The sequence below is a fragment of the Meles meles genome, chromosome 11 (genome assembly GCF_922984935.1).
Source record: "Meles meles chromosome 11, mMelMel3.1 paternal haplotype, whole genome shotgun sequence".
NCBI classification, from domain to species: domain Eukaryota; kingdom Metazoa; phylum Chordata; class Mammalia; order Carnivora; family Mustelidae; genus Meles; species Meles meles.
This window is the reverse complement of record NC_060076.1, coordinates 2,229,154-2,253,380: the sequence shown is the minus strand read 5'-3', so window position 1 is coordinate 2,253,380 and position 24,227 is coordinate 2,229,154. Positions and strand designations below refer to the sequence as shown.

The 24,227-nt window shown below is 63.2% G+C and overlaps 2 protein-coding genes across 4 annotated transcripts in view; both read left to right on the top strand.

Moving 5' to 3' along the window:
* The window catches only part of COL5A1 (collagen type V alpha 1 chain), a 141,851-nt gene extending 137,386 nt beyond the window's left edge, over positions 1-4,465 (top strand). For both annotated transcript variants that reach the window (XM_046022302.1, XM_046022300.1), the window contains exon 66: positions 3,308-4,465. In XM_046022302.1, the coding sequence (XP_045878258.1) occupies positions 3,308-3,454 (147 nt within the window). In that variant the 3' untranslated portion in view covers positions 3,455-4,465. The remainder of the gene's footprint in view (positions 1-3,307) is intronic.
* Positions 4,466-17,324: 12,859 nt separating this feature from the next.
* LOC123953150 (ficolin-1-like) lies at positions 17,325-23,699 on the top strand. 2 transcript variants are annotated; one of them, XM_046023122.1, is made up of 9 exons: positions 17,325-17,468; positions 19,101-19,214; positions 19,446-19,499; positions 20,022-20,057; positions 20,834-20,863; positions 21,247-21,374; positions 21,866-21,995; positions 22,562-22,696; positions 23,228-23,699. In XM_046023122.1, the coding sequence occupies exons 1-9, from the start codon at positions 17,387-17,389 to the stop codon at positions 23,473-23,475; spliced, it is 957 nt and encodes a 318-aa protein (XP_045879078.1). In that variant the 5' UTR covers positions 17,325-17,386; the 3' UTR covers positions 23,476-23,699. The 2 variants fall into 2 exon arrangements, with proteins under 2 accessions (XP_045879078.1, XP_045879079.1); XM_046023123.1 differs by lacking the exon at positions 20,834-20,863.
* The last annotated feature ends 528 nt before the right edge of the window (positions 23,700-24,227 follow it).

Below are 24,227 nucleotides of genomic sequence, written 5' to 3'. Positions count from 1 at the left end.
ATGGCCTGTCGGTGCCGCAGCTGCGTTCACGCCTCGGACCCTGGGCCCCGGGACGCTTGCCCTCCTGTGCACCCCACCTGTGGCCTCCCAGAGCGAGGTCGGGGTCCCCCCCAAAGGCCAGCTCCTCGGCTCTGTGCCTCTGGGGGGGGGGGGGCGGGGGCAGGCTCTGCCGTCAACCTGGGAGCTCGGAGCTGTGTCCTCGTGTCTTGGGAGGTGTTTAGGGCGCAGCCATGAGCCAGGGGGTCCGGTCCCGTTGAAACCCTCAGGCATGGCCCTCGTGTGGCCTTAGAGAGGCTGGGGGTGGGGGTTGCCGTGTGGCGCTGTCTGGGAGTCTCTGTCCTCCAGTTCTGGACTCAGAGGTTCTGTCCATGGTGGCCAGGCCAGCTCCCGTGGGGACAGGGCTAGCGTGGGCTCCAGCCCCGCTCTGTGTCCAGGGCCAACCCTTTGCAGGGCCTCCCTCCAGCTGGCACACGGGGCCCGTCCCTGGAAGGTGCCGTGCCCTCCCCGTGTGGCCCGGAGGCTCTCCCGGACGCTCAGCACCCGCTCCAGACCGCGTCCCTCCCGCACATTTCCGGGTGGACACGTCACTGGAGATGTCTGCGCGTTGGCCCGGCGCTCCCACACTTAGTCTCCCACCCCCTTTGTGAACGGAGCAGCTAGAGCGTCTCTCAGAGCTGGTCCCAGGGTGTCCCAGGCCAGGGAGAGGCGTCCCCGAGCCCTGAGCGGCCACCCTGGGCTTGCGGGAAGCCGCTGCTCCTGCCTCGGGGTTAGTGCTCCCTGCTGCTCCCGGACCTGCGTGCGTGCAAGGTGACGGCGCTCCCTCATGTCTGCCGAGGCCATCCGGTGCTGTCCGGCCAGGCCGGAGTGTCGTGGACGGCTCCGCGGGGCTTCTGGGTCCCGCAGAAACGGGAGTGCACGAAGCTGCCCAGTAGCAGCCGAGGAAGGGACCCGGGCTCGCCACTTGCATCCTACCCTGGCTGAGGCCCTTGGACGGGGCAGCCCCGTCCCGCCCTGGGGAACGCGGATCCTGCTCCCTACCCCAGGGCCACCTTGGGGCTGATGGGGGAGGCTGCCCAGAGCACAGGGTTCCCGTGGCACCCTGCCCCTCCTCCCTGCTCCCCCGATCCTGGGGTCTGTGGGGTGAGTCCTTGGGTCTGGCTGGAATGTGCAGGACTCATCCCCGTTTGAAGAAGAGGGGTCCGACCCCGGGGTCCAGACACACTGGGGGAGGGGCCTTCGCCCCTGGCATCTGCTCGCGCTTCTGACGCACGCCCCAGGCTGTGTTGAGAAGGTCGTGAGGCAGCAAGTAGAATTTTCCCTGTGTCTCGGCCTCCAGAGGAGAGGCAGGACCCCGGGGCCTTGAGCCCAGCTCGGAGCATCCTGGCTTCTGAGGCAGGAGGGAGACACTCGGGTGAGGCCAGTACCCGCCTTCCGGTGAAGCGAGCAGACGGGTTCTCCAGAAGAAGGGAGCCTTCCCTGCGAGGGGGACTGGGAAATGCCTCTCGGGAGTCGGGAACCCCCGGCGGGGAAAGGGCTGGCCGCCCCCGGCTCCTCACTCCCGCTCACACACACCTGTTACCCCAAGGAGCTCCCCAGGAGGAGCCTGGTGCCCCCATCCCTTTTTCTCCTGATGCCCCCTGTCTTGCTCATCGCCAAAGCAAATCCCGGAGCCCCCGGGGGTTCCCAGCAATGCTGCCCAGCTCGGAGCCCCCCTCCGGTCTCTGCTGTAGGCCAGCCCGGGGTCCAGCTCCCGTCTTCCTTGACCCCAGAGCCAAAGGCCTGCCTTCTCTGGCCCCGTCTCCTGGTGGCCTGGGTGTGTTGGCAGAACCTGGCCTCCACGCACCAAGCGCCTCTAGGGCCACTGCAGGTTCTGGGGAAGAGCTGCAGGTCAGGTCTCCTCTTTAATTGCAGAAGCAAAATCTGAGGTCAGGAGAGGTCCAGTGAGCTGCCCAAGGCCCTTAGCATATGGCAGAATGCAGTCTCCCAATGCCTGCCCCTTCCCACCGTAGTCCATTTCCGGCATAGCTGGTCCTTGAATGCCTCCCTTGACCAGGAACTCACTGCCACCTGGGGCAGTCGTGGCCGTGGCTGCAAAGTTTCAGTGTCAGGAAGATCTTCTGGGAATTGAGCTAAAACCCTCTTGCCCATCATGTCTACCTCTCCTTCCTGCTTCTGCGCCTTGAGTCGGGCAGAGGAGACGTGACTCCGGACCAGAGCTCCTCGGCCTTTGGGGCCAGATGCGTCTGCGGGGTGTGTGGAGTTGGGGGCTTTGTCTGCATCGTAGGGTGTTGAGCAGTGTCTGTGGCCTCGACCCCCCAGAGGTCAGTCCCCCACATAGCTGTGACAGCCCCAAACGCCTCCAGACACAGCTGCACAGCCCCGCCTGGGGGAGCTGCCGTCCTTCCAAAAGGACAGAGATTTGAGCCCCAATGGCCCCACCTCGCTCAGAGCTGGAAGGACCCAGTTCCTCCTTCTCCACCGTGGGGTCCAAAGAAGCCAGCGCTGCTGGCCAGGAGCCCGAGCCTGAGCCCCAGCATGGCTGCGGTCCAGGCCACGATCCTGCCCCAGAAAGCAGCCAGCGGTGCACCTGCTGTCCTGAGAGTGGTGCTGGGCAGGGGAGGGTGCCCGGCTCCGTGGCGGTCATGTCCGAACTCCACCATGGTCCTCTGAGCCTCCCTGGAGGCCGTGGCGAGGTTGAGCGAAGGGTGACTCGAGACTCTCACGGAGATAAAACAGACCGTCTGAGCAAGGGGCTCACCGCAGCACGCCGCGCCCTCCCTCTGCTGTCCCTGGCCCTCTGTGCCCCAGTTTACCCGGTACTCCTCGAGACCGGGGAGTGGGTCAGGTTCCCTCCTCTTCTCACACTTGTGAGTATGGACTCCTCTTGCTTCTGGGTGGGATTGCCAAGGGCAGGGCTGGCAATCCGCCGTTACCGTCTTAGAACTCCGCGTCTTGAACAAGGAGCGGGGGCTCGGGTGTGTTCCGGCGGGGCTGTGCTCTCTGGAGCCGGTCCCGGCGGGGTTGCCGTGGGGTGTCCCAGCTGGCAGGGGCGGGCGCGGGTCTGGGACTGCGGGGAGGGCTGAATGGGATGTTGGGTGGGGAGGGGCGCTGCCTGCCCCGGTCAGGCACGTCTCCCTCCCTCCACCTGCCCAGACAGATGGCGCAAACCCGCTTTCTCAGCTGCCGGCCATGGGCTCCTGTGTGTGGGAGCCCAGGAGCGTGGGGCGGGGGAGGGTCCGCCCCGCGAGGGACCCCACCCCCGCTCCCCACCCCGCTTACTGACACAGGCCTCTCTTCTGCTTCCCAGACGAGGAAAGGGCATCAGAAGACGGTTCTGGAGATCGACACGCCCAAGGTGGAGCAGGTGCCCATCGTGGACATCATGTTCAATGACTTCGGTGAAGCGTCCCAGAAATTCGGATTTGAAGTGGGGCCGGCTTGCTTCCTGGGCTAGGAGCCACGAGCCCGGCCCCCAAGAGCAACCTCGTGACCTCAGCGCGCCGTCTGCGGGCGTCCTGGACAGTGAAGGCCCCTCGTCCCTCCCCTGACCTCGTCTGCGCCCGGCTCTGCACCGAGCCAGACCCCAGACCCACAGAGAGCAAAGGGAAAGAGCCGAGTCCCCCACCCGGAGCTGAATCACATGACCTAGACAGCCCACAGCCACCGGGCCCCACCGTCGCGCCAGCCCCGTTCTGTCCCCACCGCACGCCACAGGGACGACGAGGCCACTCTTGCCGTTGCCGTTGCCGCGCCGGCCGATCTGTCCGCACAGAGGCTGCCGGGCCGGGGTGTGGGGCTGCAGGATTTGGAGATCACTTTCTTTTTTTAATTCAACTTGAAGATGTGTATTTCCCCTGACCTTCAAAAAGTATTCAGAGGCAAGGCTCATAAAGGTCACCCCCTTCCAGCCGGAGCCTCTGTTCTCAGCTACACGATCCATTCATGGGCCAAATGTCATTCTGCACGTGCCTTTCCGATGGATTAAAGGTGCTTTCGTCTTTGTGAGTTTTAAGTAAATATTTGTATTGTGTTGTCATACATGTTCAGTGTCCCCGACTTTCAATCACGCATGGCAGCCCGGCTTCAGTCCCACTGGGAGGGTGGGGAGGAGGGTGGGCGTCCGGTTCCGGTGAGGAAGGGGCAGCCCCGTCCCCGCCGGGCCAGGATCGTGCAATGAGGTCCGCCCAGGGCGGCAGGAGGCCGCGCTGCTGTTTGAACAGTGGGTGCCGGACCCCTTCTCAGATGATTTTTGGATGCGCTCTGGATTTTTTTTTAATGGAGAGGAAAAAAAAAAAGAACTTGATGCTTTGCCTTTCCTACATGCACTTAGATTAAATCGCGGCATAAATTAATTTTAATTGCTTCCTTTCCCCGTTTTTCTCCCCGCGGAGCCTGATGGGAGAGTGTCCCCCAGAGTGGGGAAACCACATTCTGTAGATGATAATTAAATGGAAATTGGTGCTCACTTCTTCCCTTTTCCTTTGTGGTGCTATCTGTTTTGAGATCTCCTTGAAAGGGGACCCTGGGGTCACCCGGCCGTGCCTCCTCCTCCCGCCTCTCTTCGTCCCGGTGTCTGCCCACACGGAGCATGGGTCCCTGCGGAGGACGGGAGGGTGAGCGCTCGCCGTCCTTCCCGCTGGCCCGCGTGCTTCTGCGCCCCGAGACCGCGGCGAGGCCCGTGCTAGCGTTACGTTGTGCTTCTGGGATTGGAGAAAACACCCACGGTCGAAGACGCTGTCCGCGCTGTCCGCGGTGTGCCAACGAGCGGGTCGTCTTCGGTGTGCCGAACGTTTGGTGCTAATTCCTGTTCGTGCTCAGAACTGACCGAAGCTGCCTGTGCAGACGGGGAGATGTGCAATGAACCCGGGGGTCTCTCGGGGCTGCTGGCGGGGCTGCTTCCCGCACGTGAGCAATCTGGATGTCCACCTGCAAGCATGCGGGGGACCGGCCTCTGCCGGCCTGCAGCTCGGGGCTGGGGGGCTGCTTCGCGAGCGAGGGCCGGGGGGCCGTCTTCTGCGGACGGAGTGCCCGAGGGACCGGCCAGGAAGGGCTGCCCCTCACTGTGAAAAGCAACGCCTTTTCCTTCGGTGCTGGGGGGAGTGGGCGGGGCCCCCGGGCCCTGCTCGGCCCCCTTGGGAGCCGCTGTGACCCGCAGTTCTGGTGCTGCCCTCTGCCCGCCGGGCCGCCCCTCCCGCTGGGGAGACCACAGCAGAGCCCCCGCCCCGGGCGTCAGGAACACCCGCGAGTATTTCCCGCATCCCCGTGGACGTGGAGTCTTGCTGTCGCCAAAGAGAAGTCTGGCTCCGAGGTTCTCCCGAGCCCAGGAGGCTGACACGTGCCAATGACTCTCACATTTGTCTCTTCCAAAGCGAAGCCATATCCGAGGACGGCCACGCGGTGCCCCGTGGGCCTTGTCTAGGTCATGTGATTCTCCCCCGAGTCCCCCCCTTACGTCGTCCTCCTCATCCTTGTGGCCCCTTCAAAGTTGTTGTCATTCTATGGAAGTCAGACGTGTCCCCTTCTCCCGAGGCCACCTTGCCATGGTATATTGCAATAAAGTACTTCTTACGTTTGCAGACGCTCTCTGGTGTGGTTCTTGTTCCGCCTCCTGTCCGGTGGGAAGGGGGAAAACCGACCACCGGAAAACCCACAGCGAGGATTCTAGGCCATCGGGCCCTTTAAACACACGATGTCAGTTGACACCTGCCCATTGCTTGAGAAGCCCACAGGCGTGTTCCCGAGTCCTGTCTGTGACGCCCAGGAAGGGGTCTTTCACAGTCATGTAACCCCGTGTGACGCAGACGTCCCTGAAGGGTCGCTCAGTGAGTGAGCTCACCGCTTCCACCGTGAACAGACGCGACGGGCGGTCTTCCCGGGAGCCGGGGCCTTCCCCCTGCGTGGAGCCGCTCGCTGTGTGGGGCCGGCGGCCGCAGAGGGAGGGCGGTGCCGCCAAGGCGGTGCATCCCCCGCGAGCAGGACGGAGGACGGAGCCGTTCCTGGGGGGCTGGCAGGATGTGGCCGGGCGCTCGGGGGTCCAGGCCTTGGCCGTGAGCAGACCTCCCCCTCATCGGGAGCCCCGGTGCACGTCCCCGAGCCTCCCCACTGCACTGTCCGGCTGCACCTCCGGATCACCCCTGAGCTCGTGGGGCCCGTCCGGCCGCCGACCCCCAGAGCTGCTCCTGACCCCGGCTCCCCCGGGCCGTAGCTGGGGCTCCCTCTCACGTGCCGTCAGCCTTGGTCCCTGGAGCGGCCGCGTCCCCAGTGGACCCGGAGGGGGTCCTCGGCTCACCCGTGAGGAAACTGCCGCGGAGTGAGAGACGCGTTCGCTGCTTCAAGCCAAGTACCCGGGAGCGTTTGCGGCTGCGCCGGAGCCTGGACCGCAGGCCTCCGCGTGTGGTCCTGGCGCCGGCAGCGTCCCCTCCGTCCAGATGCAAGGTCGCGGGCCTCCGAGCCTCAGACACAAGGCCTCAGGTGGCTTGCTGCCCGCTTGGGCTCCGGACCTACCGGCCGTCCTGAGCGATGGAAACGGGCCCGAGAGCCAGAAGCTGGTCTTGCGGAGCCACGGGGCGGCCGGAGGCTGGGGTGGTTCCGACCGCTCTTGACCCCTGCGGCGCCCGCGGGCAGGTTATCCCCGAGGGAAGAGGCCGGAGCCGGAAGGGCGGCGGCCAGGCCGGGCGCTCTGGACAGCACAGGAAGGTGGTATAGGGTAGACACAAGTTCTGGAAGGAGCCAGCAGGGACCAAGGACCTCTAGGACTGGAGGGGACAACCCTTTGTGGGGACCAGCGTGGATGCAGAGAAGCGCCAGCGGACATGCCGGGCTCAGCTCGGCCACCAGCGGCGTGAAGGACCACGTTGGCACGGACTCTGGTGGCTCTGGATGAAGGAGGCAGGACCACGCGAGGAGCGGCCCCCGTCGCAGTGGGACGGGCCTGAGGGCTGCGGCGGGGAATCAGGAGGGAGAGGGGCTGGCGGGCCGTGCAGGGGGCACCGTGGAGCCGGGGGGCCCGGCAGCGGCTGCGGCGGGATGCTGGGTACCGTTCGTGACAGCTGTCCCCCAGCGACCACGCCACCTTAGCCCGAAGGTGTCAGTGGCTGGGACTCCCAGAGCCCCAGCGGCTGCCCCGAGTACCCAAGGGTGTGGCAAGGGAGGCGACTGCTTTGCTCTCAGCCCCAAAGGGGAGAAGACAGAGGCCCGGGCAGGGCGGGGACTGAGAGCCGGTCCTGGGTGAGGCCTGCCCGGGGCGAGGTCCTGCAGAGCCGCCGGTGTCTCTGGGCCTCCCCCATCCTTGAAACCTGCCGGACGCAAGCGCCTGTCCCTCAGCTGGGTTAAGGGGAAGAGCCAGCAGGTAGGGACGCGGCCCAGAGCCCGGGGATGCTTGCCAGGAGGTATCCCCGGTCCTGGACGCAGGCGCCGCTCTCCTCCGCCCGCCGTCCATCCCGGCAACTCGTCAGCAAGAGCTCTCCGGACACCCGCAGCCACCACGTCCAGGCCGGGCCCCGTGGAGAAGGGAGTGGAGACGTGACCCCGGCCTTTGCCTCGGTGTCGGGAGAGATGAGAACTTGTGGCAGTGACCGTGTCCCAGCCCGGCCTCGCTGCAGAGCGGGGTTCAGGGTCCACAGCTCGGGGTCCACCTGGGAGCCCTGTTTGCACGTGGGCCCACGGGGGTTGGGTGGCCGCTGACCTTTCCTGTTAGTGCTCCCGGGGGGCCGCGTCCGCTCTTGCTGGGCCGGGGAAACGTCTGTCCCCAGGAAGGAGCCAGCAGGCCATTGTTCACCGTCTGGAGCTGGAAACCGTTCAAGTTTTCCTGCTTTGCAAAGTGTCCTCCGTCCCCTTGTCCCAGCAATGCTGCCTCGTGCTGGGGGGAGGAGGGGCACGGAGGAGGGAGGGATGTGTGAGCACCGGCCTGGCAAGAGGGCCCCGTGGCTGCAGAGCTGAGCTCCCGGGCCCCAGGTGTCGGGACACAGGTCCCTCTCTACCTGCCAGGGCCCTCGGCCTCCAAGAGCTGTGCCGGTCCCAGCTGGCCGGGGGCAGCGCCTTCATTCGGACAATAGGTGGGTCACCCATGTGGGTGGGCGCGTCCACACCTGCCAGCAGCGTCAACCTGGCAGCTGGGCCCCAGGAGGGCTGGGAGCCCACGGACACCCCGGGGAGAGCCCCCATGTCTGTGGCAGCACCTGCTCCCAGGGCCTGTCCTTCTGGGAAGGGACTTCCGCGGGAAGCACGCTCCCCCGCCCCCGTCTTCCTTGCCCCAACCTCCTCCTCTCGCCCCCAAGACGTTCTACTGCAAACCTTCCTTCATTCGTCTGGGGACGTCCAGTTTAGTGACCGTCAGCCACAGGTCGGGCTCTGGGCCAGCAGGGGCAGAGGCCGCCCTGCCCGGCCTCTCTCGGGTGGAAACGGACACAAGGAGAGAAGAGCGGGAAGCCCGTCCGGAGGGTGAGGGCCCAGGAAAGCTAAAATGCGTAAGGGATCCAGGTGTCCCTTTTCTCTAAGCATAAACAAAGCCATAGAAAGGGAGAGAGGAAATGTGCGCCTGCGTGCGGGTGCGTGCGGGTGCATGCCTGTGTATGTGTGTGCGCGTGTGTGCGTGTGTGTGCGTGTGTGCGTGTGTGTGGCGTGTGGGTGGCGTGTACCTGATGTGTGATGCGGCAGGACCCGTGTTTGGACCGCTCACCCCTGGAGCCATGTTGGGACAGAGCCAGCGTCTGCAGTCCCCCAGGTGACAGGTGACCGTGCGGGGACACGCTGAGAATGGTCCCAGTCTGGGTGTTTCTAACATGGAGTCTGCAGGGCTTGCTGAGAGAGGTGGGGCAGTGCGGAACAGGGAGCCCGAGGGGGACACCAGCTTGGGGACCAGACCCCCGGTACCACGGCAGGTGCGGGCACCGTTTGCACGTGGAGACACAGGTGTGGCAGATGAACGGAGAGGGGACAGCTGTCTCCGTAACCCAGACTCAGATGCCACCAATGCCCAGTACTCGGAGCCTCTGTCTGCCCATGCGTAAGATGGGACACACGACACGAGGGTCACTGCTGCTATGGGACCAGGGGTCCCTCAGAACCTGGCGGGCTGCCTGTGTCCTTGAATGGAGAACGGGCTGAGGGGCGAGGACATGGGTTTCACAAGTTGCCCATTGGGGAGGGGACAACTCATGCTCCTGGGAGGAAGTGGCCTCAGGCAGCCACTGCTGGGTGTGGGGACAACGTGGTCCTCTGGTGGTGGCCCCTGACGTCTGCTCACTGGCAGTTCCCCTAACCTGCCTGTCCACTGAAATCACCCGTACCACTTCCCGAAGGTGCCGATTCTCTGTGGAGCCCGAGACCTTCTAAAGCAGAGGCCCTGGGCATGGGAGTGGCCAGAACCCCACAGGCTCTGTGACTGGTCGGGGCTGGGGGCCTGCAGAGACAGCCAGGTTCCTCCCGCCCACCCAGACTTCTGCAGGTGGAAGCCCCTCTCCGGCCTGCCCCCCCCACCTGCCCTCGGCCACCTTTCCCACCTCAGCACTCCCACGACACCCTTCACGGCACAAAGTGGGCTGAGTCTGTACCCACAACGGATTCACAGGCCAACCACTAACTGGCGGGTCCTGAGACATCGCGCCGAACAAAGTCCGAGCTGTACGGAGAGTCCCGTAGAGCTCCTCTACACGGAGGAGGTGCAAACATGTAGGCAACAGATAACACATTGCGTGTGTGAAACGTATGGCCCGTGGAGGCTGCCAGGGCGTCAGGTACTGCTGACCTGGCAAACGCTGTCTGGAGCATTGAAAAAAAATCGTCTCGCTGGGTCCGACCATCTCACATGTGAGACTTTATCACGAGGTCGATTTCAGCTGAAGAGGAAGCGATCCGAGGGGCCCCCAGAAGAGGTAACAGGAACCGTGGCTGCCAGGGCCCTCTCCCTGCACACGGGGAGATCTGCCCACCCGCCTTTGCTGCCCCAACTTGCTGCGCTGCCCAGCAGCCCCTCCAGCAGCCGGGCTGTGTTTTGTGTCCCGGGCAAGAAAATACCACTTCCCAGCGACCTCCGGGAGTAAAGACTTCAACAAAAGCCACATTGCACAAACATCCTGCCTTCTTGTTTTTCCTTCCCGAACGGATAAGTGCTGTCATGTGGGTTTGGGAGTCGTCCAGCTCGCGGGTGTTCGTTGGGAGCCGACATGGTCTCTGTTGCAAGGATCTGGCTTTCCCTTCGGTATTTTCTCAAATTCACTTTAAACCGAGGAAGTGCTACAAGAAGGACACCGGCATGGGGTATTGGAAGACTCGAGTTTCTGGAGAGACAGACAAGGAACCACTTCCAGGGCTTGTATTACTCATCACTACATCAAAATCACCCCAAAACTTAGAGCTTCCGAACAACACACCCGTATCAGGCCAACTGTGCTCGCATGGATCCCCACTTTGGGGCCTCACACAGTGGCAGGCACGGTGCCAGCCCTGGCCAATGTCTCCCCCAGAGACCCCACCAGGGAGAGACCTGCGGGACTTGCTCACGTCGTTGGCAAGAGTCGTTGCCTTGAGGGCCATTGCACTGAGGGCCTCAGGCATCAATGACTGTTGGCTGGAGGCATCTTGCGCCTTGCATGGGGCTTTTCCAACATGGCAACGCATCATCCAAACCAGCAAGGATGGAAGTCCGCTAGCTAGACGGAAGCACAATCTTTGTAAGCTGGTCGTGGAAGGGACAGCCCCTCAACCTTGCTAGATTCTCTTACTTGCAGGCAAATCCTCTGTTCAGCCCACATTTACAGAGAGGATTACCCAAGGGGAGGATACCGGGAGGTTGAGGACCCCGGGGGCCAGCTTGGGGTCTGCACGCTGTCGCATTCATGAGGCGTGTATGCAAATGCTGGGTGTTCCTCGGCAACCTTGTGACCTTAGGCTAGTTTCTTAGCCCCTAAGGGGACAGGTCAGAAGTCGACGCCAGCTGCCCGGTGTCCTCCTCTGTAACATAGAGGTAGCTGGTGCTCCACCAGGCTGTCGGGTCAGATGAGATCATGCATGAGGAGCCTGTGAACTTGGGCCTCAGCACCAGGTCCTGCAAGAGCTCTGCGTCCCCGGTGTCCGTCCAGCCACATCTGGGCTACTCGCCCCCTGGTCTCAGGATGCCGAGCATCACACTGCGAACATCAGTCACTGAGCAGCCTCGAAGGGTCAAACACCTCTCGGGGGTTCGGGCAAGAGCATCCGACTTGCAACGAGCTCACGGACATCTGAGGAGGACTCAGGGATAGCGCCCCAGAGCAGCGCCGGGGGCGACCAAGTCATTGCCAAAGCCTGAGGCTCCAAAGCCACAGGCTGAGCCATGGTGGACGGGTGTGTGCCCCTGGAGGAGGTGGAGGGACGGGAGAGCAGAATTTGGACGGGTGCAGAGGACGTCTTTGGAATTTCTCGTGCCTACCCCTGTGATATTTGTCTGTCTGTGAAAGGACTGTCTGGGCTTGTCTATAGAGGGGACCCCTTGCCCTTGAGGGCTGGCCACTGGAGCCGATCCCTTGAGGTGGATATCCCGGAGCAGGAGAAAGGAACACGGGAGGGGTGCTTGGCCATGGGGGAGCAGAGAGAGCTCATTTCCCATGACCGCAGCCAAGGCAGCCTGGGGGGCGCTCAGGGTGCGTGGCATCATGGCGTCTGTTTGCCCTCGGGCAGCCCCAGCTTGGGCCACTGCAAATGCCACAGGGTGCGTGCACGGAGGGGCTGCAAACCTGCCTTCAGGTCCACAGGAGCATGGAAACAGGGCACCCAGGTGTCCACTGTGCGTCCCTGGGGCTCCACTACCTGGGAGGCATCAGTAGGCTACCACAGGGGTTCAGGTTCCGAGGAGGGGTCCCCGCAAGTACCCGTCATCGAGAGAATTTGTGGAGGAGAGGGTTTGGCCCAGGTCTGGACGATGAATTGGCTGTGACTCTTGTGATCCTGCTTCCTCCCCGTCGGCTGGGGGACAGCCCTCCTGCTGGGCTGTGTCTCCTCCTCCAGGGCCTTCCCAGGACCAGCTGGCTGGGTGGCTCCTGGCAAAATCCCCCTCCCCAGTCATGGGACACCAGAACCAATGCTGGCTTCCCCAAGTCTGTGGGCTTCAGGTCTTCTCAGGAAAGGCACGAATCCCAGCACGTGCTCCTCAAGGCTGGAGGCATTCCTGAGCTCGTGGCTCTGACTCAGCTTCCTGGCATCTTCCCCACGGGGCCCTTGTGATGGCCTGGCAGGCACTGGGGGATACCTGACACACCATACAGACTGCAAATGAGCGTTGGTCACCCCCACCCCACTGGGCATGTTCTCTAGAGGCAGAGGCTGGCGAAACTTTCAGTTAGAGACCAGCTTGGCCCAGACTTCGGCTCTGGCGGCCATTGGTGGGGACTAGAGTGGAGTCCATCGGGCTCCAGATCTAGGCTCATGGATGGAGCAGAGAATGTCGATCTGGGGCTCTGAGGGCCAGGTGAGGTGAGAGATTTGGAGTTAAGGAAGAGGGGCTTGTCATGGGAGGACTTCTCATGCTCAAGGAAAGCAGGTGGACTCAGAGGCCAGGCCCTGGAAGTCACCGGAAAGTGCTGGCCAACGGCTCTCACTCTTGAGTCTGTGTCAGAGTCACCTGAATGTTGGTTCTGTTTGGTGCGGGAGTGGGTACCAGTGTTCCCGCATTAGTCAGCTCCTCCCATGCTGGTTCCCACTTTGCGCTCCTCCTTTATCCCGGCACCTGCCTCCTGGCTCTGTCTCAGATCCACTGAGCTCTCATCCCCCTTCTGTAAGACTGTTCCCGAGAAACTGCGTGTCTGACTCATGGTTTTCAGTTCTCTTCTCAAATGCCACCCGTGGAATGAAGAGCTTTGACTTCTAGGGTCTGGAAACCGGAAGATAGCTTACATTGTCTTAACGTTCCACCCATAGAAACAGAACGTTCTAGAGTACTGGTGAAAACAAACTGTTTCAAGTCCCTGCATAGAGACAAAAAGCAGAAACTGGATGTGGGGTCAGCCTAGAGAAGGGAGACACGTGGGACCAGGTGCCGGCTCCCGACTTTCTCCTGAGGGCCCTCCCTGGTCCTCGAGATGCGAGGGGTGTTGCTGAAGCAGAAGGAGGCTGTCTTAGCAGGCTGGGGACTTGGAGTCAGAGCTCTAGGCTACAGAGCGGTGGAGGTGAGCTGGGAAATCCTGAAAACAAGAAAACACATGGGGAGGAGCCCAAAGCTCGTCACACCAGCCTCCCCTGCCCCCGGCTGGCTGCCAAGGGGAGCCGCTGGCAGCCTGACACAGCAGAGTGGAGAGGCCAGCACTCCCCGGTGCCCGGAGGCTCCTTGAGTTCAAGTGCGGTCATTTCGATGGATCTAATAGACACGTCAGGCTTTCTGTTGAAACCCCAGGAGACACAACCCTGGGATGGGTATCCCCAGACTGAAGTCATCCCTCAGGATCAGGGACAGAATAGGGCCACCCTAGCAAGCCCGGGCCCAGAGCTACCAGCACAAACCTCAGCTCTCTTCCGAGAACGAGCCCTGAGCCCTGAGTCTCTGCAGCACCTTGTCCGCAATGTCTTGCATAGAATCAAAGTTTACAAGACACGCAAGAGAGGGAAAATGTAACCCATGATCAAGAGGGCAAAAGTCGACGGAAATGAATGAATGGTGTCTCCGATGTTGGAACTTACAGACACGGGCTGCAAAACACGTAGATTAATGTCATGTGGTGTCCGAGAAAAGATGGGTGTCATGGCTGAGGAAGTGAGGGATTTCAAAGGAGACAAGGAAACTTTAAGAAATGAACCAATGGTAAATATTAGAAATAAAAACTTGTAGTCTCTGAAATAAAAAAAAAAAAGAATTCATTGAACGGACAACACAACCCCGAAAATACCCAAACTGAAGCGTGGGAAACAAGGTTTTTGTAAAACGTGAATAAAACCTTGATCACCGGGAAGGTACCAACCTGACCTGCGAGAGCCGTATCATTGCTGCTGGAAGTGGTGGGGAGGGGGGACGGGGCAGAAGAATGTATGAGGAAATATGAGCCCCAGATGGCTACATTCAAGCAATAGCATGAGTCTCTAGATCAAGAACTCCATAGAACCCAAGCTGGGGGAAAAGGAGGAAACCCCCCTCCCCCACCCCAGATGTATGGCTGGAAACTGCAGGGGACGAGGGACGGGAGAGGCAGGCAGCAGGGACGGGGTGGGGGCCAGACCAGCTCAGTGCTGGGGGACCGGGCTGGGGGGCTTCTCCTGGCGAAGGAGGGCCGAGGGCCGAGGGCAGCGGAAGGCTGTCCGGAGGAGCTGAGAGGCAGAAACTGTTCACATAGACTCTAACGAAGCTGGGATTACAAGTGGCGCTGAACTAAGGACACTTCCCGAGCATCGCGAGCAGAGGAGACGTGTTGCCCACAGACCCACGTTCCCCGAAGCGGGGAAGGAAGTTCTTTAGGATTCCGAGTGGGGATGCAGATCCCGAGGAAGACGAGAGCGGCAGAGAAGGTAAATGTGTGTAAAATACTCCCCCGCCTTTTAAAGAGGCTGTTGAACGACAATTGGATTTTTAAGACTCAAATAAGAAAAATGCGTTTCAGGGGCTCATAGCATGGAGCAGCAAACCCATAACAACTGTAAGGAAAGGCCTGTGGGACGTTCGCATGTGAATTGTGACCTGGCATGCTGGTCACCGAAGGGGACAGTGATGATGGAGAGGCCTTGAGCAAGTCCCCGCCCGGCCACCGACTGTCACACGAAGAGGCAGAGCCCAGGTGTCAAGGCAGAGGGAGCGTAAAGCGCGGAGAAACCAGGTCGACCCAGCGAAGACGAGGCAGGAGAGAGCAACGACGGGGGCGTGGACAAGAGCCCGTGAGCGCCGCCTGAGCACGTCTGCTGTCACCCTGGATGTTAGCTCGCCTGGGAAACCAGGATCCCGGGATGCGCCGCTTATGAGAAATGCATCTTCTGGGATGCAAGTCCGTGAATGAGGGCAAAAGCATCACGATGCAAACAGGGACCTTGAAAATGCACTCTCTGGGTACGGTCAGTCCTTTGTCCCCCCCCCACCCCCAATGCCGGCACATAAGCCTCCGGAGGGGAGGCCGGACTGGCCACTTCCTGTTGTAGGAGCTGCCCATGAGGGGCGAGCGGATGGGGCCCTGGGCCTGGGGCCTGAGCACAGACCCAAACCTCTCACCACGGGACGGAGACCTGGCTGAGCCGGATTGCAGGGGGCAGGACCCTGGACAGAGGCAGGACAGAGGGAGGCAGGGGGCAGGGGCGCGAGCATCCCACGGACTCCGGGAGCCAGGTTCTAATCCTGATGCTCGGGTAACAAGCTGTGTGGCCCCGGACCGGCTCCTTCCTTCTCTGGGCCTTGGTTCCCTCATCGATGACCAGAGACGCCCTTCATTTTGCAGGGGAACACCTGGGGCTGACCCTTGCCTGTGGACTCATGTCCCTCTGTGCTGTCTCCCGGGGTCCTGCTTGGCTTCTTGCCCAGAGACCACCGCTCCTCCCGCTACGGTCTTTACCATGTGTGAATCCAAGTGCAATCTGCTCCGAGTGTTAGAATCGTAACTTCCGGAGTCCAGGGCGTGAGAGGCATGTTTTCGGGCTCTCTCGGAGGCCCCTTGAGTAATCCTTGCTCCATTTGCTCACTTAGAGAATTTCAGCCGAAAGCATCATCAGCGGTCGATGCAGTGAACGTCTCCCGGTTCTCGCTTCAGCCTTTGCTTGTCGGCCCTTAACGGAAGCCGCGGGCGTCAGCTGACCTTGAGAAAACTAATCAGGCAAACACGCGGACGTGAGGAACCCGGGGCTCGGCTCCTGTTCCACAGCTGAAACACAGCACTCTTTCCGCACCAGGTCACCTGCCGGGGCTGCGACCCCGGCTCCTGTTTTCACCTGGACTGTCCGGTCGTCCCTCTAACAGGCCAGATTCTTGTCCCTGCGGCCAACGCTCAGAACCTCGGACCGTCGAGGCTTTATGCTCCAGTATCCGGACTGTGTGTTTCGGTCCCTCGACCTGTCCTCATGCTGTAGGAAGGCCGTCCCCGATGGCGGAACCGGGCCACACAGGCGGGACACCACAGCTTCCAGCTGTCGCTCCGGGGGCCCCGCTGTCTGCATCTGTCCCGCCGCAAACTTTGAGGGCCGACCCCCGAGGGAGGTCCGGTTCCGCGGGTGCCCAGGGAGCACGCCTCTTCCTGCCGCTGGGGTGTGGCCTCTCCCCACTGCGGACCAGCCCAGGTTGAGGGTAATGGGACGTGCCCTCCCAAGATAGGCCCCGTGGGCCTGTGGCTTATTTGCAACTTGTGGGCACTTGATAAAAAGGACACGTGGGGAGAGGCTTGTCCTGACCTGCCTCATCCTCCTGAAGATAGCCCCCTGCAAGGGAGCCAGGATGCCACCCCTGCGGGAGTGTGGTCAGCCAGCCATGAGGCCAGGAGTGACCCCACATGCAGACAGCCGGTCACGACTGCCAGACCGTTGGAGGTTCCTCTGAAGCTGGGTCACCTCTCCTGAAGCAGGTCCTCTGCCCAAGGGGCCACCCTCTCCTGCCCCAGGATGATGGCACCTGGGCCACACTCCAAGCTGCCCAGGGCAGCAGAGACATCCGTCCCTCGTGTCTCCCCCCTGAACCCGTAAGAGGCCACAGGGCCCTCCGAGCCGGCTCGCGGGCACTGAGATGACCTCCAAGGGACGCCTGAGCTTCACAGGCTGTGGTCTCACTTGGGGTCACGGTTCTAAGGTCACACCTGGACAGGGGCTACCGGCAAGTGGGGTGGGGACACAGGCCAACTGCTCACTTCCCCGCGGGGGTGCGCCTGCCTGCAGCCAGGGTCCCACGGCCCAGGGCAACTATGTGGGACCTTCCCCAGCCCCCGCCCGCCGCCCCCAACGTGCAGCTCCCCCGGCATGGCCCACAGCCTGTTCTCCGTCCGCGTCACTGGCCTGGCCCCCCACACCCCTTCTCAGGGCAGCTGGTCAGCGGCCACATGTGGCACCGGGCCAGGGGCTCTCCGGTGGTGGCCACTCTGCCCTTCCCTCCCCTTGGACCCGCTGGAGACTTGACCCCACCGCCCGCCAGCGAATGGTGCTCTGAAGCCTGGCATCCTGCGGAGGCCCCGATGCTCGTCCCGCAGAGCCTGGGGAAGAGGGCCGGCGGCCTGGGCATTCCTCTGGGACGCACACAGCCAGGCTGGTCCTGTCCCACACACCCCTGGGGGCCTCCTCCTGGGGAGAGCGTCCCTGCTGGGGGAAGTGAGGCCGTCACACAGGACGCTCATCAAGTAGGGTGTGGGGCTGGGTCACCTCCGGCCTCGGGAGGAAGTGGCCACCGTGAGAAATAAAGCCAGAGGTCAAGGCGGCGGCCGCGGCCTCTCAGAGCCCAGGAGCTCCCGCAGCAGCACAGACCAGAGCCATGGAGCGGAGCGGAGCTGCCCTCACGGCCCTCGCTGTGCTCTTGTGCACCGGGGCCTGGGCCACCGCCGACACCTGTCCGGGTGAGTCAGACGCCAGGGGAGCCGCACGGACCAGGACCAGGTCGGCCGCGGGTGGCCTCCGCTCGCATGCCAGGCCCGAGCTCGGCCCGCCGCCAGCTTCCCTTCGTCATTCCTCGTGATAGCGCGTTCGGAGTGTCCTTTTCCAGAAAGGGAGGCTGGTGGGCAAAGGAGGAGACGCAGCCCCACCAGAGGTGATCTGCGCCCCCCGTCCGCGCCGTCGGTGGGGAAGCCTGCGCAGGATCCTTCTCCGCCGGGTCTCGGGGTCCACGAGCCGGGGGGAGTCAGCGGGGTCCAGGAGCCGGGGTGGCGATCACCAGGGCTCATGAGCCGGAGTTGACCCTTTGGTCCCACTGCTGGGGTGTGTGAAGGCAGAGGGCGGACGCCCCCGGGTCAGACTGTGTGCCCTTGGCACAGGCGTGGGAGACCTCCCAGCCAATGCTCTGTGGCTCTCAGGTTCTGGGGACCCGGGAGTCGCACCATGTCTCTGAGGGAGAGGACAGGGCAGGCTTTCCCTGGCCGGCTGCTCTCACAAGCTGTTCCAGTGGCGCTGGGCCGTGGGAGGTTCTGGACCAGGTGGGACGGAACAAGTGCACGTCCAAGCGTCCACGGGCCACTCCGTTCCTCCTAGTGGGGTCGGGCAGGACGGGGACACAACTTACACTGAGTAGCCCAAGAGAGGTCTGATGCGTGAGGCCTGAAACACGCATGGGACCCGTGAGGGATATCAGGGGACAGTTAATTTGCTTCCCTAAACATGTCTTGTTTCCTAATGTGCCTAAAATAGCCAAGTCTTCTTTTTTTAATGAGAAAAAATTTAGCAAAAATAAACATGAAGTCTACATTGACCTGAGCAGTGAGGTGAGGACCCAAGAGACCCCAGGCGGTGGCAGCTGCCGGGACTTCCGCAGCAGCCTGGGGTGTCCGTGGCCCCCAAGGCACCCCCAGGCCCCGTGGACGCATCTCTGAGCTTCGTCATCCACACGATCCAACTCCACCAAGGGAATAACCCTCTGCTCCCAGCTCTGCGGGCCCGGCTCTGTGTCCTGGGAGCCAGCTCGGCCCTCTCCAGGCACCCACAGGGACCCCTTCTGGCTCAGGACTTCCGTGCGCACACGCCTGAGGTCTGGGGGTGAATTTCCCACGGTGACCCCAATTCCCCAGGTTTCTTCTCGGTACTCGTTGTTCGGTTCTCCCGAGAGTCCCCGGTGTGCGGGCAGCTCCTTCCAAACGCCACGGATCCCACTCAGAGTCTAAACGGGGCACCATCCGATGTTCCCCCGCAGCCCTCGTCCGATGCTCTCGGGGCCCAGAGGACAGAAGCCCCGAGGGGTTGAGTGACTTGTCCGGGGACACACAGCACTGAGGAGCCGGGTTGCCTCAGCAGGGAGGACTCCCAGGCCGTCTCCTCCGGCCTGACCCGCACACACAGCAGGGCAGAGGGGGGAGAGAGCAAGTCGACCCCACACGTGAGAAACCCGCCTCCAGGTTGACCCTGTGGGGGTCCCCGGCGGTCTGCCCGGGCCCGAGGACAGCACACAGACAGGAGCCTCGGAGCGGGCGGCCAGTGTGCGGGACCTGCTGAGCCACCAGGCCCGGGGAAGGCACCGACCGTCACTGCGTGTTTCCCTGCAGAGGTCAAGGTGCTGGGGCTGGAGGGCTCCGACAAGCTCAGCATCCTCCGGGGCTGCCCGGGGCTGCCCGGGGCCGCAGGGCCCAAAGGAGACGCAGGCGTCAATGGAGAGAGAGGTACGGGCACCGGGCCAGGGCGGGGAAACCGAGCTTCTGCTCCTCTCCAGCAAGACCCGGGGGTGGGCTAGGCACCCGGCCCCCTAGTGGCCATGGCTGCTCCGTCCTACCCGGGGCAGCGGTTCCAGGGCTAAGTGGCGCTGGCGGGCCTTAGGACCCGGGACAGAGAGGTCAGGTGGGATGTGGTGGCTGCACCTTTGCCCATGAGGTCCGTGTCCCTGGAATTTGCAGGAGCACCCGGGTCCCCTGGAGTCCCTGGCAAGGCAGGACCACCGGGACCCAAAGGTAACAACGGGATGAAGGGCGACGGCCCCTTGCGGAACCCCGGGCTCCGGCCACGGAGAAAGGAGAGAGGAACACAGACAGAGGGACAGGGAGACAAAAAGACGGGGACATGGGGACACAAGGACACAGGGAAGAGGACAGAGAGAGAGATGGGGAGGGACATGGAGGCAGACAGAGGGACAGCGGGCCTCGGGTCATACTTCCAAGGAGCCTTGGAGCTAACTTCCAAGTTAGCGCATGACCAGGGTCCTGACCCAGGGAACGTGGTCCACAGGGACCTCTCCTTCCGGGGGACGGGATCCCAGGCCTCGGGGTTCCGCCCCTGCTTGCAGACCCTGGCATTGGAACCCTTGGAAAGCCACCGGAACAATGAGGGTGCCCTGTCCAGAGCAGGAGGCCTGGGGCTCGGCCCCCACCGACCCCTGAGGGCAGAGCAGGTGGGGGGTGTCTGAGCACTCAGGCGGCCTCTCCCTGACCACACCCCCCTGTGTCGGGGGTCCTATTCTCCTGTCTCTGCTCCAGGGGACCGAGGGGACAAAGGAGTGTGCGGGGAGAAAGGTGAGTCGGGCTCACAGTCCTGGGGCTTTGTCCACGTGGGGGTCCCCGAGGCCGCAGTCAGCCTGGCAGCATCTGCCCAGGGAGGTCTCAGACCCGAGTCCCTCTTCCGTCAGGGAAATGCTGGGGAGCGCGCAGGGTCTGGGTCAGGGCTGGGCTCGCTGCCCGGGTCCGTGACGGGGCAGAGCCCGGCGTCTGCGTGCGGGAACCCAAGGGATGACAAGACAGCGTTATTGCTGAATGTGGACACTGCCCTTACCTTCCCCTGTTTATTCTCACCTCTTTATCAGACAGATTGTGAGAGGCAGAAAAGGCAACTCACAAACTCGAAACCCAGTCCCGTGCTCCCAGCACAAGTTAAGAGGGCAGGATTGGGGCACCGACCCGAACGCCCGTCGCCCCCCAGGGTCTCCCCGAACAGAGGATCAAGGGGACGGTGGGGGGAGCTGACGCAGACCAGAGGGACCCAGAGGAGTCCATTCCCGCGCCACTGAGGACGCGGGGCCCTGAGGAGATGGCCGGCTCGGGGTGCATGGCGGGACCCTGAGTGACGGCACTGCCCCACGGCGCCAGCCCAGGCTGGACACAGGAGCCCAGCAGACCCGCTTCCAGGGACGGGCAGTCCCGGAACCCATGCCTGGGACTGGACGATCTGCCCTGGACAGATCCTGACCCTATGTCCACGCTGTGTGTCCCGGCCAGGGAGCACCTGTGGCTGAGGGGGACGGGGGGGCGCCCATTGCTAGACCGTGACGTGTGTGTCCTGTCCCCACGAACAGGAGAGCCTGGGCCTCAGTCCTGTGACACAGGTGACCGACCACGCCACCGCCCTCCCCCGCTTCCCGCTCACCAGAGGCCGGTCCCACGCTCAGCCGGGCTCCAGAACCCAAGGACCACACAGTCTTAGACACGTTTCCCTCCCGTGGCTACTCAGCCATGGGCAGCCGGCACCTGGCCATGTTCTCAGGAAGCCCAGATGTCCCCTAAAGACCAGGGGTCCAAGGACTCAGGTGGGGTGGCCCTGGGAGGGGATGGCCAGGTAGACTGGGCTTGGCCGTCACGACTGGGGACCCGGGCCTTGGAGTCTGTCCGGCCCAGGGTCCCCTGCACCCCCACCCACCCAGACACCCCAGTACCCACCGCACCCCGCCCAGGGCGCCCTGCCTGACATCAGCCTCCGGGTCTGCCCCAGCACCTCGGACCTGCAAGGACCTGCTCGCGAGGGGACACTTTCTGACCGGCTGGTACACCATCTACCTGCCCGACTGCCGGCCGCTGAGCGTGCTGTGCGACATGGACACAGACGGCGGGGGGTGGACCGTGAGTGTCGGCGGCCGGGGGACCGCCCAGGGGTGCGGGGGGACAGTGGGCCCTACCTGGGGATCCCAGAGAACAGCTCGTCCGCTGGCAGGGAGGACACGATCGTGTGACTGTTGGCAAACTGTCCGGATCCCCCCGTGAGGCCGACCCGTCCCCTGGCCCCGGCCGGGACGAACCAGACAACTTGGTGGGGCATAAACGCTATGGGAAGGACTGCAACGTTGGGGCGAGGCCCAGAGGGAGCCCAAACCTCCAGCTGTGTGGCTTTGGACGTGTCCCCACCCTCTCTGGTCCTCCTTTCTCCCCCTCCCTCAGCTGTGGGCTCTGCCCAGCCCTGGGGTCAGACATGAGGCCGCACAGCCATGCCGGGTGGGCGGCCGGCATGACCCCTGAGCCATAAGACCTCCCCACCATAGGGTGTCCCCTGAGCCGCGGACCCTGAGCTGCGGACCCCGGAGGGCCCCGGCCCTGAGCCCTCCCACTGTCCGCAGGTTTTCCAGCGAAGGAGCGACGGCTCCGTGGATTTCTACCGGGACTGGGCCGCGTACAAGCAGGGCTTTGGCAGTCAGCTGGGGGAGTTCTGGCTGGGGAATGACAACATCCACGCCCTGACCGCCCAGGGTACGTCCCCACCTCCACCTGCCCCACCCCGAACCGAGGACCCCGCCCTCCTCCTGCCGGGGACTCGCTCTGTTCCGGGTCCCCCCGTGCATGGGACCCGGCCTTCATCTCACACACCAGGTGGGGGCACGTTAGGACGGAGGGGACGGACTCCGGCAAGTGATCGGACTTAGATCCCAGGACAGGAGGGACCAGTGGCCTCAGGGGTGGGCTCCACGTCCAGCCCTGATCCCACCGGCGCCAGGGAGCGCACAACCTTCTCACCGCGGGAACGTGCCAGTACTTCCCGCACGGGGCGGGGAGTGATGTCCCAAACCGCCCGGAAAAGGCACACACGAAGCGTAGTGTCATGATCCAGCGCGTGAGCACGAGGAGGGCATGTCGGGGGCAGAAGGACCCTCGCCACGTGGCTTCCATGGCCCGTCCTATACCCACGGACATCGTCCGTGACTGTGCCAACCCTGGATGCCGGGTCCACACAGCCCCTGCATCCATCCCTAAATTCCCACCTGCCAGCCCTGGGTCGAGGGTCCCTCTGCTGGGACCTCACAGCCTTTCTGCCCCAGGAACCAGCGAGCTCCGGGTAGACCTCGTGGACTTCGAGGGCAACCGCCAGTTTGCCAAGTACAGCTCGTTCCGGATGGCGGGCGAGGCCGAGAAGTACAGGCTGGTCCTGGGAGCCTTCACGGGGGGCAGCGCGGGTGAGTGTCCTCCTGGGCCGGGGCCCGGGCGGCAGCGCAGAGGGACCCGCTCCCCGACCCGGCTCTGCGTCTTCCTCAGGGAGAGCGGAGGCGCCAGCCAGACGGGGCTCTCCCTCCGTACGTGAAGAAATGTTACCCACACCTCACGGGCCCCTCCAGGTGGATGGGACCCATTTAGTAGGAAGTGCAGGAAGAGCCACTCTTCTTCTTGCTGCCGCTCCTGACACAAACAGGGACCCGGTGATAACGGAGCCCATCTCTGTGGATCCCGGGTTCCCGCTTCACGGTGCCTGGTGCTCTCTGCTGAGCAACCTAGGAGCGCAGGGCCAGGAGTGGCCTCCCTCCAAGACAGGGTGCCTGCCAGCTGGGAGGGACAGACGGGATTCCAGAAGACCTAGATCACTGTACCAGAGAGCAAGGGTTCACAGGCATCCTCTAGAGTTGTGCAGTGCACGACCTGAACTCCTCGTCACTGCAGTTCTTGCCTAGAACTAGGATCCAAATGAAACGGCCCACTCTCCCTCCATGCAGGTGATTCCTTGACATACCACAACAACTACCCCTTCTCCACCAAGGACCAGGACAATGACTCAAGTACGGAAAACTGTGCTGAGCGCTACCAGGGGGCCTGGTGGTACTCTAAATGTCACCTGGCGAATCTCAATGGTCTCTACCTCCCGGGCTCCCATGAGACCTTTGCAAACGGCATTAACTGGAAGACGGGGAAAGGCTACAACTACAGCTACAAGGTGTCGGAGATGATGGTGAGGCCCGTGTAGCACGGGGCCGTCCACGCGCACAGTGGCTGCAGGGAGGGCTGGTCTGGACCCTCTCAGGGCAGGGAGCTCGCGCTCGGGGTCCTCAGCCTGGTCCCTCCAGGGACCCTGTCGCTTTGTGCCCTTCACCCACACTAACGCCCCTTCTCCCTTCCAAGCCGGTGAGAACAGGGAACCCTGATCTCGGCAGCCACGCATGTTCTCAATAAAGACATTTGCTTCCTCGCTCGGCACACGTGGGCGCCACCTGTCTTTCCCTGACCACGGGTCACGCCGCCTCTGTTCCTTGGTTCGCGCCCCACCTTGGACGCTGAGGGAGTTTCTGGGGCTCTCGGGCCAGGGTTGGCGCACAGGGCCCGTGGCCGTGCCCTTTGCCTCCGCGTGCTGGTGGCCACGGTCTGTGGTCCCCCGGCCTTTAAGCCGCTGACACGGCAGAGCGGCCGGACACAGACCACGTGCCTACAACCGTAAGTCCTGAAGTCTTCCCCAGGCAGCCCTTGAGAAAGTGTCTGCTGACGCGGGGTCAGAGGTGACCTGGCCTGTCCCAGGCCCCAGCCCCGCCCCAGGTCCCCTACTCAGCCTCCCCACCCCCTCCTGGGCTCCCGTGGGACGCACTCGGGACAGCCTCAGACATCGAGCAAGGCTGACCACAGGCCTGCGGGTCCCTGGGCAGGAACAAGACCGAGGGGTATAAGGCAGCACGTGCGGCTGCTCTGCGCGGCCCGGGGGAGGGGCGCACGGTCCGAGGGTCCAGG

What these genes read in the sequence shown, in the direction of transcription:
- LOC123953150 (XM_046023122.1), top strand. Translation starts at nt 17,387, where the DNA reads ATGGAGCGGAGCGGAGCTGCCCTCACGGCCCTCGCTGTGCTCTTGTGC. An exon ending in AGGAGTGTGCGGGGAGAAAG is followed by an intron (nt 20,058 to 20,833) that starts GTGAGTCGGGCT and finishes CCCCACGAACAG; the next exon opens with GAGAGCCTGGGCCTCAGTCC. An exon ending in CCACGCCCTGACCGCCCAGG is followed by an intron (nt 21,996 to 22,561) that starts GTACGTCCCCAC and finishes TTTCTGCCCCAG; the next exon opens with GAACCAGCGAGCTCCGGGTA.